The sequence below is a fragment of the Xenopus laevis genome, chromosome 4S (genome assembly GCF_017654675.1).
Source record: "Xenopus laevis strain J_2021 chromosome 4S, Xenopus_laevis_v10.1, whole genome shotgun sequence".
Taxonomy (NCBI): domain Eukaryota; kingdom Metazoa; phylum Chordata; class Amphibia; order Anura; family Pipidae; genus Xenopus; species Xenopus laevis.
This window is the reverse complement of record NC_054378.1, coordinates 103,066,408-103,082,739: the sequence shown is the minus strand read 5'-3', so window position 1 is coordinate 103,082,739 and position 16,332 is coordinate 103,066,408. Positions and strand designations below refer to the sequence as shown.

The 16,332-nt window shown below is 42.0% G+C and overlaps 1 protein-coding gene across 4 annotated transcripts in view; it reads left to right on the top strand.

Moving 5' to 3' along the window:
* Window positions 1-4,773: 4,773 nt before the first annotated feature.
* pfkfb4.S (6-phosphofructo-2-kinase/fructose-2,6-biphosphatase 4 S homeolog) overlaps window positions 4,774-16,332 on the top strand; it is a 40,139-nt gene continuing 28,580 nt past the window's right edge. For 2 of the 4 annotated variants that reach the window (XM_041591287.1, XM_041591284.1), the window contains exon 1: window positions 4,774-4,975. Coding sequence is in view for 2 of the 4 variants with exons in the window: in XM_041591284.1 (XP_041447218.1) it covers window positions 4,957-4,975 (19 nt within the window). In the remaining 2 variants the exon portion in view is untranslated. Of the gene's footprint in view, window positions 4,976-15,549; window positions 15,572-16,332 lie in introns of those variants that run through there. The other 2 variants (XM_041591285.1, XM_041591289.1) reach the window with 2 other exon arrangements.

Here is a 16,332-nt window from a genome sequence, read left to right as displayed (position 1 = left end):
AAGGGCCATTTAATTATAGGTGACCCTTAGGCACAAAACATGTAAGGCTCTCCTAATGATATGCAGTTTCCTTTATCTTCTTCATGTGATACCGATTCCTAATGCTGTAAGAGCACCTAGCCCTCCACATTATATTTTGTGATTTATCCAATTACTAGTGTCTTGTACTGAAGGCTTACTAGCCTCTCAGCAATACCAGATAACCCTTGGCTGTGAGGAGATAGCCACACCTACATAAAAGAACACACACGCAACACTCTGAAGCAGCTCACATGACACAGATTTTCTCACGCTACCAACTTTTCTACCACCTTGGTGAGTTTTGAATGATTGTACATGTTTAAACTAAAGACTGTATAATGAGACAGTATTTAATATAACATTTCTGTTAAAAGTTGATTTCGACCCAATAATAAAATGTTGCCTAATAAATGGTAAAGCTGGTCATACATATAAAGATCTGTTTGTTCGCCCCAATGGATATATCTCAGATATCAATACAGGTATGGGATCCGTTATCCGGATACCCATTATCCAGAAAGTTCAGAATTACGGAAAGGCCGTCTCCCATAGACTCCATTATAATCAAATAATTCAGATTTATAATAAAACAGTAGCTTGTACTTGATCCAAACTAAGATATAATCAATTCTTATTGAAAGCAAAACCAGCCTATCGGGTTTATTTAATATTTATAGACTTAAGGTATAAAGATCCAAATTACAGAAAGATCTGTTATCCGGAAAACCCCAGGTCCCAAGCATTCTGGATAACTGCACCACTAAACAGGTTTAAAAAAATAAAAGAACTTTTAGTAAAATGTAGAACGTGGTCAGTTGTCTTTATTTTCTGATGTTTAGCATTTTTGTTCTACTCTCACACTAGAAGTGCCTTCTGACTGACAGGGTCACTGACCAATATAGCTTTACACCTTTCTGTGACATTTTATAAGATTGTGATTTGTCCCCTTGCTCTGACCCAGTATGTTTTAAATGTACAGTAGATGTACAGCAGCAAGCTCTGTAAGGAAGTGGACACACAATGTCTTGTCACCCGCACTTCCAGCAGGGGCGACATGTGTGATAAGGTCGCGCATGCCCATCTGGGCAGAGGGCTGAGTCTGAGCTGTTTTGGTGCCCTGACAGACAATTAAAGGAAAACTAAACCCCTCAAACAATGTAGTTCTCTATAAAAATATATTGCATATGTAAAACCCTGCTTCATGTAAATAAACCATTTTCATAATTATATATTTTTTTAGTACTGTATTATGTGCCATTGGGTAATCATAAATAGAAAATTGTCATTTTAAAAAATAAAGGCCACCCCTGGGATCACAGGATTCACCATGCACACAAACATACCAAACAAACCATACATGTTAGGTCACATGAGCCAATTAACAGACAGAGTTCTGTCTTTTACTCCCACACTTCTTCCTGTTACAGTTAGAGCTGCAGTATTTTTGGTCAGGTGATCTCTGAGGCAGCACACAGACCATCACGAAATGGTGGTTCAAGGCAAGAGATGTAAAAGGGCAATATTTCCTTTAATCTATATTCCAGTTTGATAAGATTCTTTAATATGTCACTTAATTTGACATAAACTATCTGTTGCTCAAGTATTCATTTTGGGGGTATAGTTTTCCTTTAATATAGTGGTATGGGGGATCTACTGATTTCTGATGGTGCTGCTGCATAACAGAACAAGTTCATACTGGCTTTTTTTTTTCTCACAGAAGGGTACTCTAACACACACTACTCGCCCAGAATGCCTTTAGGGCAATGTTGCAATGTTTTGCCACCTATCTGCACCATTTCCATCTCTGGAAATGCCACCTTTTCTAAGTGATAAGTGCCTGTTCCCCAAGTGCACCAACAATTACCATTCAGGACAATGGAGGGCAATTTTGAGTATTTTGTCACCCATGGGGGAGTTATTTATCAAAATCCGAAAAGTTCTCACTATTTTTTGAAAACAACTCAGACCAAAGCCACACAGGCTTTCCCCTCCTATTTATCAATACATTTTTCTGAAAATTTCTTGTGCGGGGAAAAAAAACTATAAAATTGTGAGAAAAAAAACAATCGTAGGAATTTTTTTAGATTTTTTAGATTTGTCACAGAAAACTGTGACTTTTTCAGATATGTCGCTGAAATCTGTGACTTTTTCAGATTTGTCATCCGAAAACCACAAAGTCTTCCAATTACTGAACAAAACCCAGTCTAGATCAGGATATAAATGGGACATCTGCCATTGACTTCTACATAAACTTGGTAGGTCTGAGCTGGAGTACTTTTTCCCCCGGACTTTTAACACCTTCGGAGTTTAAAGGACCAGTAACATCAAAATTTTCAGAACTCTTTCTGAGGGTGTGGCCTATCCAGCCCCACTTTCTTCTTCTGATTTCTCAGAATTAATTTAATTATTTAGTAAAAAGGTAATAAATATTTAACATATAGGTATATATCTTGTGATCAGGGCCAGGCCAGCCTGGGAAGGCGCCCCAGGCAACCTGACCTGCTGCGTCGCCCCCTACACTGAGCGCGCGCAGGCACGCTGACAAAAGCGTCACAGCGTACGGCACTCTCACTTAGGTGCGCACGCGCCCACACATCGCATGCCACACTCCTGTCTCAAAGGAGTGTGCGCATGCGCACAAAGAACAGTAATGAAGACTGGACGGGGGTAGGCAGCAGTTAAAGGTACGTGCTGGGCGCCCCCTAAGCTTTGTGCCCTAGGCACGTGCCTACTCTGCCTACTCCTAGTTCCGGCCCTGCTTGTAATTTAATTCCTTTCTCTTTTGGGTCACTATATATATTCGTACCAAAGAATGAATGTTTGTAAAATGCAATCTCTGACATGACACCTGTCACCATGTACCGTCCCACACATGCACAGTTTCCATTTTTAGATGATCAAAATGTATCCATTACATCAATGGTTTAAAGACGAAAATTTTTAAATCTGTCCGATCAATTTTCTGAGTAATGTTGGAAGAAAGCTCGCCAGATGTAGGATCATCCAGTACACCCCAACCGTGAGATAATTCAATGATGGGCTAGTGTATCATACTGAAATCGGTGGTTAAGTAATGAAAAATTGTTACGTGTATTGCCATAATGCCATAAAAGTATGCAGTGGTGTAACTAGATATTGGGCTCCACAGCAAATTAATTTTAGGGCCCCTCCAATATATTCAGAGAAATTTCTCATTAATTAGGGTCCCCCAGCAGCCGCGGGGTCTGCTTCCTCTGTAGCTACGCCCCTGGATGTATGGCAAAGCTGCTGACTTGTAGCTTGTTGGTCTGTGTATGCAGGGTCAGACCAGAGAATTGGGGGCCCCATGCGTATGCGCAAAAGCCGGGACATGCCCCGTCACACAGTTTTCTTTTGGGGGCCAGCAGATCAGTGGAGTGGGTCTGGGCCAGTGGGCAGGGTCGGACTGGAGGGCCCACCGGGACTAATGTCCAGGGCCCCCTCCGCCCCCCGCCCCCCTTTGACACGCCGAATGAAGGCCCCGCTCAGCGCGCCTACGTGAAAGCACTGCGGCGCTCCTAAAGCAGCAGGTGCTGCGCGCATGCGCAGATGGCGCTGCGCGGCGCCTGAAAAAACTTTTTTTTTTCCTGAATTTGATCAGGAGAGGAGACTAGCCCGGCGGGGGCCCATTAAGGGACAGGGCTCCCTGGGTTTTTTCCTAATTTGGAAAACCGAGCAGGCAGTTTTGACCTGGGCAGCCCTTCAAAATACCGCGATGTCCGGATCAAAACCGGACAGCTGGCCCAGTCTGACCCTGTGTGCAGAGTCGGACTGGACCGGCGGGGTACCGGGAAATGACCTGGTGGGCCCCTGTCTCTTGTGGGCCCTGCAGGCCCAGTCCTGTTCCCTGTGCAAATCTTTGCCGCAGGTCGCAGCAAATACAAGCTGCGTGCCTGCCCTTGTGCAGGGGGGAGGGCGGCTCAGCAGGGGAACCTTGGTGGAAGGGGACCTGGAGAGGGGCCCTGTGACAGCAACACCGGTGGGCCTGGGCCCCCCAGTCTGACCCTGTGTGTGTGTGGTGCCCTCTGATGGGCCTGCCCAACCAATAAATGCAAGGCTGTTTCAGAGCTGAGTACTGCCATGAGGCGGCCAAGTCGATGCTGCTTTTTATTAACACCAGAGTTGGGCGAAAGAACTGAAAATTCTGATCTAAAAAAATTGGAATTTTGGTTTGTTGTTACCAGGAATGTCTTTTTAACGCCCACGGTAACCTGCAAGATGCTGAGGTGATATTGTCAATGGCAGTGGCGACCCCTGAATATCTGGCAGATATTTGGCCACACTTTGATCAACAACTTTAGGAAGAGCTTGGCAAATGAGAGGTGGGCCGTGTTGTCGCTAATGATCACTCGTGCGCACGTTCCCCTTTATGTTCAGACACAAATAACAACAAACACACGGGAGATATTTCAGCGTCCAAACACGTGAATATTTAGCATTGGCTTTCGCACAATGTTTAGACAACGGAGCTTTGCGCTTTCTTTTCACTAGGGAATGTGTTATGATGACCCCTAAACGACTCCGTATCCCCCCATGTGCTGTGATGAATTCACTAGTAAGGCGAGGGTTAAGCGACAGGCGAGTCTCCTCTGTGTACAAACATAAGGCCGGGGCCGCACTTCCCTATGTAAGGACCGCCCCCTGCTCATTTTAACCAATCAGCGCGTTGGGAATGAAGGACAAGCCTCCGAGAAGGCGTCCCCTCGCCTGTACATTCCTTGGGAGCCAGCGCTGAGGCAGTGATAAGCCGAGTAGCACGTACACACATGGGACAGTGGGCTCAGCTGTGCGCCCGGGAATAGCAGCATGTTCCTAGCGGTCACCGTGCCCGGCTACTCTGCTCCACTGCTTCGCTGCTGACCCCACGGAAACTCCCTGCCACCCACGGAAACTCCCTGCCACCCCAGCACCAGGGCAATGAGGGGCAACAGGAGAGGTAGGATGGATGGAGCCGTGTGTATATAACGTTGTGTCCCTTGAATGTCAGCTCTTCAACACGTGACTGTCACATCCCGCCAGGGAGTTGTTGTTCAGCAGAAGCAGCTGCAGTTGGGGAGAGGATGGAGGCTGCCTGTCCCTATGGAGTTGTCACTGCTTTACCCACAGTCCCCTGGGAGATTTGCCTTCTTTTTATTCTTCCACTCAGTGTTATTGTTATCATTGCAAGTGGGATAGGAACAGGGCCTCCCATAGTGTGCTCCCCCCTCATGTCTGTGCTCCCCCCTCATGTCTGTGCTCCCCTCACTGTCTGTGCTCCATTCACTGTCTGTGCTCCATTCACTGTCTGTGCTCCATTCACTGTCTGTGCTCCCCTCACTGTCTGTGCTCCACTCACTGTCTGTGCTCCATTCACTGTCTGTGCTCCATTCACTGTCTGTGCTCCATTCACTGTCTGTGCTCCCCTCACTGTCTGTGCTCCCCTCACTGTCTGTGCTCCCCTCACTGTCTGTGCTGCTCTCCCTTTTACTCACAGCCCTAGTCTGTCTCACTCAGCTCTGTGCTTCTCCCCTTCTGCTTAGACCTCATTCATTCCTAGCCATCTCCACCATCAGCATCATCATCATCCTCCTGCCCTCCATTCTGTCCTTCATACTTCCATTCTATCTCTTCTCTCACTGCTCATGAATGATATTAGTTTTTACTAAATTATTTAAACCATGGGCAACCCCTGTCCTCTTTATGCTCTGCCAGAGTTCAAGATCATCATAGGTGGCAGGGGCATTGCAGGAGGACTGGGACACCAATCATGGGGGGGGCAAGGGTATGTTACTCAACTGTTGTTGTACTACATTTTGCTGCATCTGAATGGCTACACGATGAGCATCCCTAGTAGATTTATTACAAATATCTATTGGTGAGTAATACAGTATGACTTGTGGTCTTATTTCAAAATGTTCATATAACAGATGTTAATAGATGGACAGTTAATACTGGGCAATAACCCATGGCAACCAATCAGATTGCTGCATTAATTTTTCTAATTGCAGCTGGCTATAAAAAAGTAATCACTGATTGGTTGCTATAAGTAACTGCCCATGGGCAAATTTGCCCAGTGTTGATAAATGAGCCCCATTGTATCTACCATAAATGTAGGAGACATATTTTGGGCAAAGCATGATCCCTGTTCATAAATCTAATTGACAATTGCTCAAAATATTAGATGTGTTACACGTATCACAACTGTACTGTGTGTTTTTATCTCATTGTGTGCTTTAGTTTCAGTGTCTTTTATCTATTATTTTAGTACTATATGGGAATTGCTTGTAGATTTTTTAGGTATACAGCAAATTAGTTCATTTGTGACATCACTGAAGCCACCAGTGATCTAACATATAATGGACTAAATTAGCAGTTGTCAGGTTCTTAAGATACAAAGCTTTTCTCAGATCACAAATCTTCCAAATTTAAAAGAACAATAATACCAAAAAATTAAAGCATTTTAAAGTGATTAACATATGATATACTGTTTGTATGCACTAGTAAAAGCCGAGTTTGTTTCAGAAAGACTACTATGGTTTATATAAACAAGCTGCTGTATAGCCATGGGCGCAGGCATTCAAGCTGGAAAAAAGGAGAAAAATGCACAGGGTACATAGCACATAACAGATAAGCTCTGTCCAATACAATGGTGTTTTATCTGGTATCTGCTCTGTATCCTGTGCCTTTTCTCCTTTATTCCAGCTTCAATGGCTGCCCCCATGGCTACACAGCAGCTTGTTTATATAAACAATAGTTTTACTAGTGGAGAGCAACAGTACGTTATATTTTAATTACTTTTAAACTTTCAATTTTTGATGTTACTGTTCCTTTATCAGAATAGTAGCACCAAATAAATAAAGTGTTTTTAAGGAATAACGAGATAATATAGTGTTGCCCTCAACTGGTAAAACTTGTGTGTTTGTTATAGATACACAACTATAGTTTATATAAACAACCTGCCGTGAAGCCATGGGGGCAGCATGAATACCGAACCATAAGATATGGTTATTCATCAATAATTCCATGAATATCTAAAATCTCATCCTAGCTGACTATTTAGCTGGGCTATCTGGGGTATCTTGAAGAACCATCTTCATCAGTGGCGTAACTATAGAGGAAGCAGACCCCACCTGGACTGCGGGGTCTGCTTCCTCTATAGCCAAAAATAACCCCCCCCCCTTTACCAGCAGCTCTCTTACCTGTAAAGCCTGTTGGCATGGGGCGGATAGTGGGTGGAGTCCGGGTGGGGGAGTGGGCGGGAGGATGGGGATCGGAGTGTGCCGGGCCCTTCTGAAGATTTTTTTTTTTGCAGGGTGCAGGCCCAGATTTGTGGATAGGCCACCGAGGCCCAGGCCTAGGGCAGCAGGATTTTAGGGGGTGGCATTCTGCCCACCCATTCCCACATTAGTTCAGAAACAATGGGGATGTGCAGGAGATATGTTAATTTTTTTAATTTCCTCTGCACCAATCCCCATTTCTCTGGTCCCGGCGATGAAAATTGGAGCGAATAAAAGGGAGAGGATGAGGGTAAACAAATGACAGCGGGTCTAGGGGTGCCCTCTATGTAAATCCGGCCCCGCAGGGGGGCCCAGTGCACTCTAGTCACGCTAATGATCTTCATCAAAATGGCCTTCAGGCTGAGGCCCTTATTGTCACTTGGAATGAATGTTGTGGCAGCCATGCAGCTGTGCAGCTTGGGACCCACTACCCTAAACCATGACTAGGTGGATATACATTTTGCTTTTCTCATTAAGGAAATGGATACAGGTGACACAATTACCAGGAAATAATCTTGTCAAAACCTAAGCACAAAGAAATTGTAAACATCATTGTTCAGGCTACACACCACATGCCTAAATGCACTATAATGAAACATTCCACTGTGACAACAGTTGCATGTGTCCCTACAGTGCACAACCATTCAGCTCTCCCATATTCACCCTCCCCTTATCTGAAATATGTGCCCCCCCATCTTGATAATCTTGTTGTGCTGTGTAGTGAATGTTTATTAATAGCAGCCTCTTCTCTGCTTTTAAGGCATATCCTAAATTGTGATAGGAGCACCATGCCAAGTCTTGCAACACAGAGAGGGCTTATATGGTGCCTGATAGTCTCCCGTTATACTTTACTTGGCTAATGATGCTGAGGCTTCTTGAAGAGTTGGGTCTTAAAGCATCCTCCAACTGTAGGGAGGTCTTATTCAAGAGGATTGTATTGCCTGGGAAAAGTTTTAAGGATTATACTAGTAATGCTATGAGGAGTTCCCAGCAGGAACACAGAGATGATGAGAATAATTATAGAGTTGTTGTACAGTGCTGCAAATTCTGACATTAGAGACATACTTGGATTGTTAGCTCTATGAGGCAGGGACCCCTATCCATAATTGTCTCCTGGAACAAGGCAATTTCTGTCTGTCTCTCTATGGGGCTAGCGAAGGAGAAAGACTCTAGCGGTACTTCGCTCCCTAACGCCAGGCAAATTTGCGCTCTGGCGAAGGGACGTAACTGCACAAATTCACTAAGATGCGGATTTTACTGAACGTTGCCTCTTACGCCAGACTTGCCTTCGCCAACCTCATGCCAGGCAAAGTGCAATAGAGTAGATAGGAGTTCCTAAAATAATAGTTGAAAATGTTTCTAAGTCCCAAAAAATGCTGGCGTCTTTTCCTTTTTACAGGGTGATAGGCTCCAAATAATCTTAATTTTTTTGGGGGGTAACCGGCTTCCCCCCTACATTTCCTAACATATGGCACATAAACTATACACTGGGCACATGTGTAGGGCAATATAACAACTTTATTTTCTTTTATTAAGGTTTCCCAGGCTTGTGTAGTGTAATGTATTTGCTGCAACATATACGTCCATTGTACTTTAACTTCCCGCCGTATGTAAATTAGGCAACGCTAGTGCAACTTCGATTTGCTTGCCGCAGTAACGCTAGCGCAACTTCGCCAGCGTTCCGCGCCCTGGACGCAACTTCGGATTTTAGTGAGTTAGTGTTGTCATGGCGAATCTACGCCTGGCGAAGTGTTGCGATGTGAGTGAAGCTGTCGCTGGCACATTTTCGGAGATTAGGAAATTTGCCCCTATATCTCTCTTTGCAAAGTTTGACTTTCGTATTTGCTCTTCGATGCATTTCTGCATATACAAGCAGTGCTTTATAAATAAAGTTATAGATACATAGATACGTTCATACTGGCAGTATGTATAAGAAGTCCAATTTTATATATTGTTTATTCCTATTCTTCACTAGAACATACATAGACCCAAACATTTAATGATCTCTGGTGCCATTACAAGTGGTAGAAAGTGTCCTTACCAAGCCTTACTTTGGCACATTGGTACTTTGCGTGGAAGTGCCCTGACATGCTCTATAGAAGAGCATTATAGATATTTTAGCAGAATACATAGCTGTTTATTGGTATTAGTTTATGAAGGCTGCTTACCCAGCCCTAATAGGCAACTGATCCAGATGTTGGTAAACTATACATTGCAGCCTTCCACTGACAGCGAAAGGTGCTCCGGGGCTGTTAGTTACCCTTAATAGGGTTGTTCACCTTCCAAACACTTTTTTTTCCAGTTTAATTGTTTTGAGATTGTTACCAGAAATAAAGACTTATTTCAATTGCTTTAGATATTTTATTTTTTATTGTTTTTCCAAAATTTAAAGGGGAATGCCACACAAACATAACTTGAGCTTCTTGAAAAGTAAACATAATTTCAAGCAACTTTGCAATATACATCAATTAAAAAATATGCAGACTTTTCATGATTTTTAATGGTTTGGAACAGTTCCCTAAGCCTAGCCCCCTACTCTCCTTCTGATCTGTCGGACTACTTCACTGAGCTGGCTGACTACTGTTACTTTGTATCAGCAGCCATCTGTCCTCAGCCTGCCTCCTCCAAACCCCACAAATTCCCTGCACACATGATTTCAATAAGGAAAGGAACATCATAGAGCAATGCATTGTGGGTTATGTAGTTCCTGCATGTTGTCTGTAAAATGTGGAGAAGTTGTTACAATTTGTAACATCAGTGTTTAATCCCTGCTTCCCTGCCAGGATTTCAAATGATGCAGAAAGTTAAACACCTGGATTTCAGCATAGAAAATTGCATTTATTCATACTTTTTGAAGAAACCGATAATGGTTATGGGTATATTAGGGTGTCTGTGTTATGTGGGCCTCTTTATCAAATTTTGGTTTGGAAGCTGGAGTTTCCCTTTAAGTTTAGAGCTTAACGTTTGTGTCTCTGGTGTTTCAGTCTGGCAGCTCAGTGATCCAGGAGCATCTGAAATGTTACAATTGGATACATTTAATGGCTACATGAGTTGATACATTTGTCAGCAGTGGCTGTGGAATATTAGCAACTATTGTATTAATTCTAACAGATGCCTTTAATGAAGCTCAGGGATTCTGCTCAGCAGGGACAAAAATAACAAATGTATCAACTAAATGTATCAATTTAAAACAGTTTAGAGGGACGGCGAACCCCCTCCCAGAACTGCTTTATAAAACTATAATAGAAAAAAGGTCGCAAATAGAGAGATTGCAAAAAGTCTTTATTTTTGGTGATCTATCGGAAACCAACTAGACTGGAAAAAGTGTTTGAAGGTGAACAATCAATTTAAGGGCATTTGCCCTTTTAGGGCATTAAATGAGAGTACATGAATTGAACTGGATAGTGACCCAGGAAAGACTGGTTTCAGTTCAATTGTCTCATTCATTAGGACAGGGATTCCTGTATTGGGTTGGTTGCTCTTACTTTTAAGTTGTTGAGAAGTGAGATGCCTCTGACTGTGGTGGTAATTCAGTATTTATTTATATTATCTTATAGTTGTTTCATTATTCACTTCTTAACTTTAATCCTGAAAATGTAACAAACTACCATCAAATCTTCTGTATTTCTGGATATGAAATACAGAAAATTGCAGATGTTGTTTCCTGTTGTTCCTGGAGGAAGCAGATTTGCAGTGTTCAGTGTTAAGTACATCCTGACAATGAGATTGTACAGAAGAAACAAGAAACAAGAGGGGAAAGAAACTGAAAAACTGTGTCTTCATAGATATAGACATAAAAAATTATTCAGTATGTTGGCTAACTGCTTGTATGAAAGTCAGATGAGCTGTGTCGGAAAATAGAATGGTCTCACGTCATCCAAATGTGTAACTGGCAATGCTCCTAATCTCTTGTCCAGGATAGACAAGAGATGTTAGACATGTTAGAATGCCAGTTGAACAATGTATATAAATAAAGTAACATAGAACCGCACTCAACGACAATACTTGTGAAAAAAATCAAGATTTATAAAAAAAAAATTATATATAGGTATAAATATTGTTTGTCCATAAATTGCAATATATTTAAGCTGGCCAACTATGCCAACGAATCCTATTGCTTTATTATACTTAATTAAGGCATTTCAGGGAGATTAGTCACCAGCAGCAGCGATTTATCGATTGCCAACTAATCTCCTCATGTGCCACTAGCCTTAGCAACACAGGTGTCAGGGAGCTGTTATCTGGTTACATTCCCAATGTTCTATTGATAGGCTGCTGGTGGGGGGGGGAGGGGGTGATATCACTCCAATCTGCAGTGCAGCAGTAAAGTGTGACTGAAGTTAATCAGCGCACAAGTAACATGGCTATGGACACCTGGCAAACTAAAAACATGTGTAGTGAGCACAACTTTCCCTTGTTTTTTTTTAATATATATATTATATATATATATATATATATATCTATATATATATATATATATCTCTATATATATATATATATATATATACACACACACATATATACACACATATATATACACACACATATATGTATAGTGAATGCAGAGCTTATACCAGTTCTACCTGTACTGTGGAAGGAATATAGGTGCACATTGGTCCCATGTCTGATGCAGTCCCCCTCCATGATCCAAATTCCTCCCTGGGTCTGGCACTCCCCCCCCCCCCCCGAGGAGTTCAACATCATTAGGGACTTATGTCTGTGATTGTGACCATTACAAAGAATATCCTCCCACTGCAGATCCACCCGGATTTCATTATTCACATTTTATTTCCTTTTTACCCATGTGGAAATCATTGACGGAAACGTATTATTTTCTATAACAGCCAGTGTACACTGAATAATCTTCGTTACCTACTATTGATATAACTAACTGTGTACATTTTATTTTATTTATTGCCCCATCTGGTAGGATGCTAATACCTTGGTGATCTCTTTTCTTTAATAGATATATTGCTACGGTGTGTTGCCTGGCATCCATAGCAGGTGTATTGTGAGCATGACTGAGGCTCAGTCACACAGCTAAGGCTTTGTGACTGACTCTAAAAGGCCCACCCCACCAGTGTGATATGAACTGAACAAAAACAGCTTCAATCGAAAGTGAAACCTTAGGCCTGGCTGGGAGATCCCTGTGCTTTTTAACCCTTGTGTGGCAGGAAGTTTTATGTGTCTGTAACCTTAGATTGAGATTGTAGATTGAGTTAAAGGAACAATAACAACAAAAAATTAAAGTGTTTTAAAATAATGAGGATGTAATGTACTGTTGTGCTGCACTGGTACAGCTGGTGTGTTTGCGTCAGAAACTCTACTATAGTTTATATCAACAAGCTGCTGTGTAGCCATGGGGGCAGCCATTCATAGCTGAAAAAGGAGAAAAGGCACAGGATACACAGCAGATAACAGAAACTCTGTAGTATACAATGGGATTCTTCAGAACTTATCTGTTATCTACCATGTATCCTGTGCTTGAATAGCTGCCCCCATAGTTATACAGCTTGTTTATATAAACTATAATAGTGTTTCTGAAGAAAACACACACATTTTACCAGTGCAGGGCAACAGTAAATGATATTGTCATTAAAACAATTAGTTGCCACTTTGGGCGACTTTTGAAAACGCATTGCCGCGTGTGCATTAGCGCAGGCGATTTTGCGCTGTAGACTATGGGGAAAAAACGCTGAGGCAGTTCGGGGAGATAGTCGCGCAAAAGACGTGGCGATAAGTCGCCAGGTGACAAAATCTCCCCGAATCTCCTCGTCTGGCCTTACCCTAAATCCAGGGCCCGATTTACATAGTGGGCACCCCTAGGCCCACTGCCGTTCATCGCCCCTGTCCCCTCCACTTTATTCGTGCAAATTTTTATCATCTAGACCGGAGCAATGGGTATTGGCGCATGGGAAATTTAAAAAAATATTGTATTTCCAGTGCATCCCAAGTGTTTTTGAACCAATGTGGGTGTGGTTGGGCAGCATGCCGTCCCCCTAAAATCCTGCCACCCTAGGCCCGGGCCTAGGTAGCCTTTCCACAAATCCGGGGCTGCCTAAATCATTCCATTGGCCCGATTAAAAAGACTAGGGAAGCCTATGTGGTTGATAGAATGGCAGAAGAATATCCCCTAGCCGTCTTGCTGTGCTCCTTTAATGTATCAGACACCCCCAGGGGGGGATCAAATGTGTAGTTCACCTTCACAATTATCCCTTTCAAATACTACAACAATGACTTTTCCCAAACTGAATATAACCTGTGTTTCACATTACAGGAAAATGCAACATTTCCCAGCCCGCAAGGGCAATAGCAAGTTTTTCGGATTTGATGTGTTTTTTTAAGAAAGCATAATCATTAAGGTCAAAACAATGACCAACAATCATAGAAAAAGAACCCCCCCCACCAAAATTCTAGTATGCCACCAAATGAAGACATATTTGTTTATGTCTTCCTTATTGTGGAGGTAATAGACGACAAAACAAATAATTCATGGCAAAATTATAAATTGCATTAAAAAAAAAGTTTTTTTTTTGTTGTCGGTACCTCTTTATTATATATTCAGAAAATAACCATGAATTATTTAGTAATTGCACATTTGGAGGAAAAAAAAGAAAAAAATGAAATAAGATGCAGCAATATTAATATGTTTTGTGAAGGTGACCTATCTCTTTAAGTAAAACCTTGTATTTTAAAGAACAACATTTTTAATGAATAGAATTGTATAAAAAAAACTGGGACGAGAGAACAGCAATGTAGCTCCCACACGTTGCTAGGCTGGCTGCTTACTGGCAACATTTACTTTCAGTGTCTCTCTGTTTTGTTCCCTGGCGCAGAGAGGGTTAAACGTTGGTTGAAGTGATTGATGTTTATGTTCCCACTGAGCTGGATTTCTGCCCGCTTCTGTTTGTGACCTTTCCTCCAATTCCGTGTAATAATATCCCAGGCAGAGATGCGGATATGCCATCTGTCCTCCCCTTAAAGGCACCTGGCAGGACCAAAATGATAAATGACACACGGGGAATCCCACTCTGCTTCCTAGTGACCTCAGAGGATTCACCTCTAATGCACTCTCATTCCTCTATTGATAAATGTCTGTAATTTAAAGGGGAACTTCAACAGTCTGGGAAGATCCGATCCTTGAATTGTTTTAAATTGACAACTACAATGTTAAACTCTAAAACAAAAAATACCAAAACGTGTATAAAATGCTAAAAGTTCATACTTTTTTAACTTTATGTGGCCCAGCATTTACTCAGCCCACCTTTTTATAATAGGAAATTATAAGAAAACATTGTTGGTTACAGTTCTTCAGTGTCGGACTGGGACACCAGGGGCCCACCCAAAAACCTTAGACCAGGGGCCCACCATAAAACCTTAGACCAGGGGCCCACTCTCAGTACTATTATTCTTCATCTCCTCAATCAACCCCTATTCTCCTATTCTGTTTTCTTTATATACTATAATCTATTATTCCTGCTATTTAGCCTCTTTGTTCTCATAGAAATAGGGAATAGCCATGAAATAGGCCAAATGATTAGCAGCATGAGGGCCCACTGACACCTTGGCCCACCGGGAGTTTTCCTGGTATACCGGTGGGCCAGTCCGACACTGTTCTTGTTCGTTACAAAGTTTAGCTCAGCAAATAAGCATTTATTCCAAATCTCCAAATCAAGTGTTCTCCCAATAATAAGTAAGATTATACATGCTGAGACAGATGTTGGTGCTAGGTGTGGTGCACCATGCGAGCAAGGATATTGCCCAATACTTGCTGACAACCATCACTGCCCTAGAAAGGAGGGAATGTGCACAGTATTGTGAATGCAGCAATTCACTCAGATATTTAGTGCACTGGCACAATATGTGCTCTATGTTGGTTCAACAGTTGGATCTCACCCAGGGAGTAAAAATAAGCAGTTAAAGGTCTTTGTGCATCAGTATCACAAGACTCATTTGGCAGCCAAGAAAACAGAGCACATAAAGGCATCCAAATCACAAACATGCACCTAGAATTAAACTTGTGTCTCCCTCGCCATGAAAGAAATTTCAATTTCCTAAAGAATATCTTGCGTTTATTTTATTCTAAGATGACAGGAAAATATAAAGGAAGAGCTGAGGGAGGCTCATTTTCTACTACTGAGCATCTTAAACCACTCGAGTAATACACAGACAGCAGTTTACTTTTAGGAGTCTGTTACAGGAAGAATAATGGAAGTAAATCTGGTTGTTGGCAGAAGTTATTTACCCTTTAAAATGTCTGACAAGTAACATGAGAGGTAAGTTGTTTGATATGTCTCTTTATAGGGGACGGGGTGGGGGGTAGCTTTACTAGTAGTTGCACATCCAGACCATTTATGTTTTCCACTGAAACAGCACTACATGAATGGAGTTCTGTTTGGAGGCTGTCATATACTGTATACATTCAGATATGATTATATAAAGAGGAAGGGGAGTAGAAGATAGGACTGTACCCATTATGCCATTGATAGAAATGACATTACAGCAATTTAGAATGAAGGAGAGCCTTGTCAATCATGACCTAGAGAACTGCTAGGTGTCTCATGTTGACACGGAAAGCAGGCTTCAGCTTTTTCATTTTATTTTTCTTCTCCTAGATTTAATCTTAAAGTGGATGTTCACCTTCCAACACTTTTTTTTTTCAGTTCGGTTGGTTTCAAATTGTTTACCAGAAATAACAACTTTTCCAAATACTTTCTATTTTCCATTTGTGACCGTTTTTCTTATATTGAGGTGTAAAGTTTAATTTTTCACTATCTAAAGCAGCTCTGTAAATTGGTCTAAATTTAGTTGATACATTTGTAGCAGAATCCCTGCGTTTCATTAAAGGAGAAGGAAAGTCTTCTTCCACTTAGATTCGGCACATGACGTGACACCTTCCAGGTAAGTAATAGGAATGTTGGATGTTGTCGCAGCATGCATACGACACGACTGTAGAATGAAGACGCAACATACAGCGTTCGCATCTGACAGTCGATGAAATCAGCTTCTACGTGCGACATCCCATTTACTTACATTA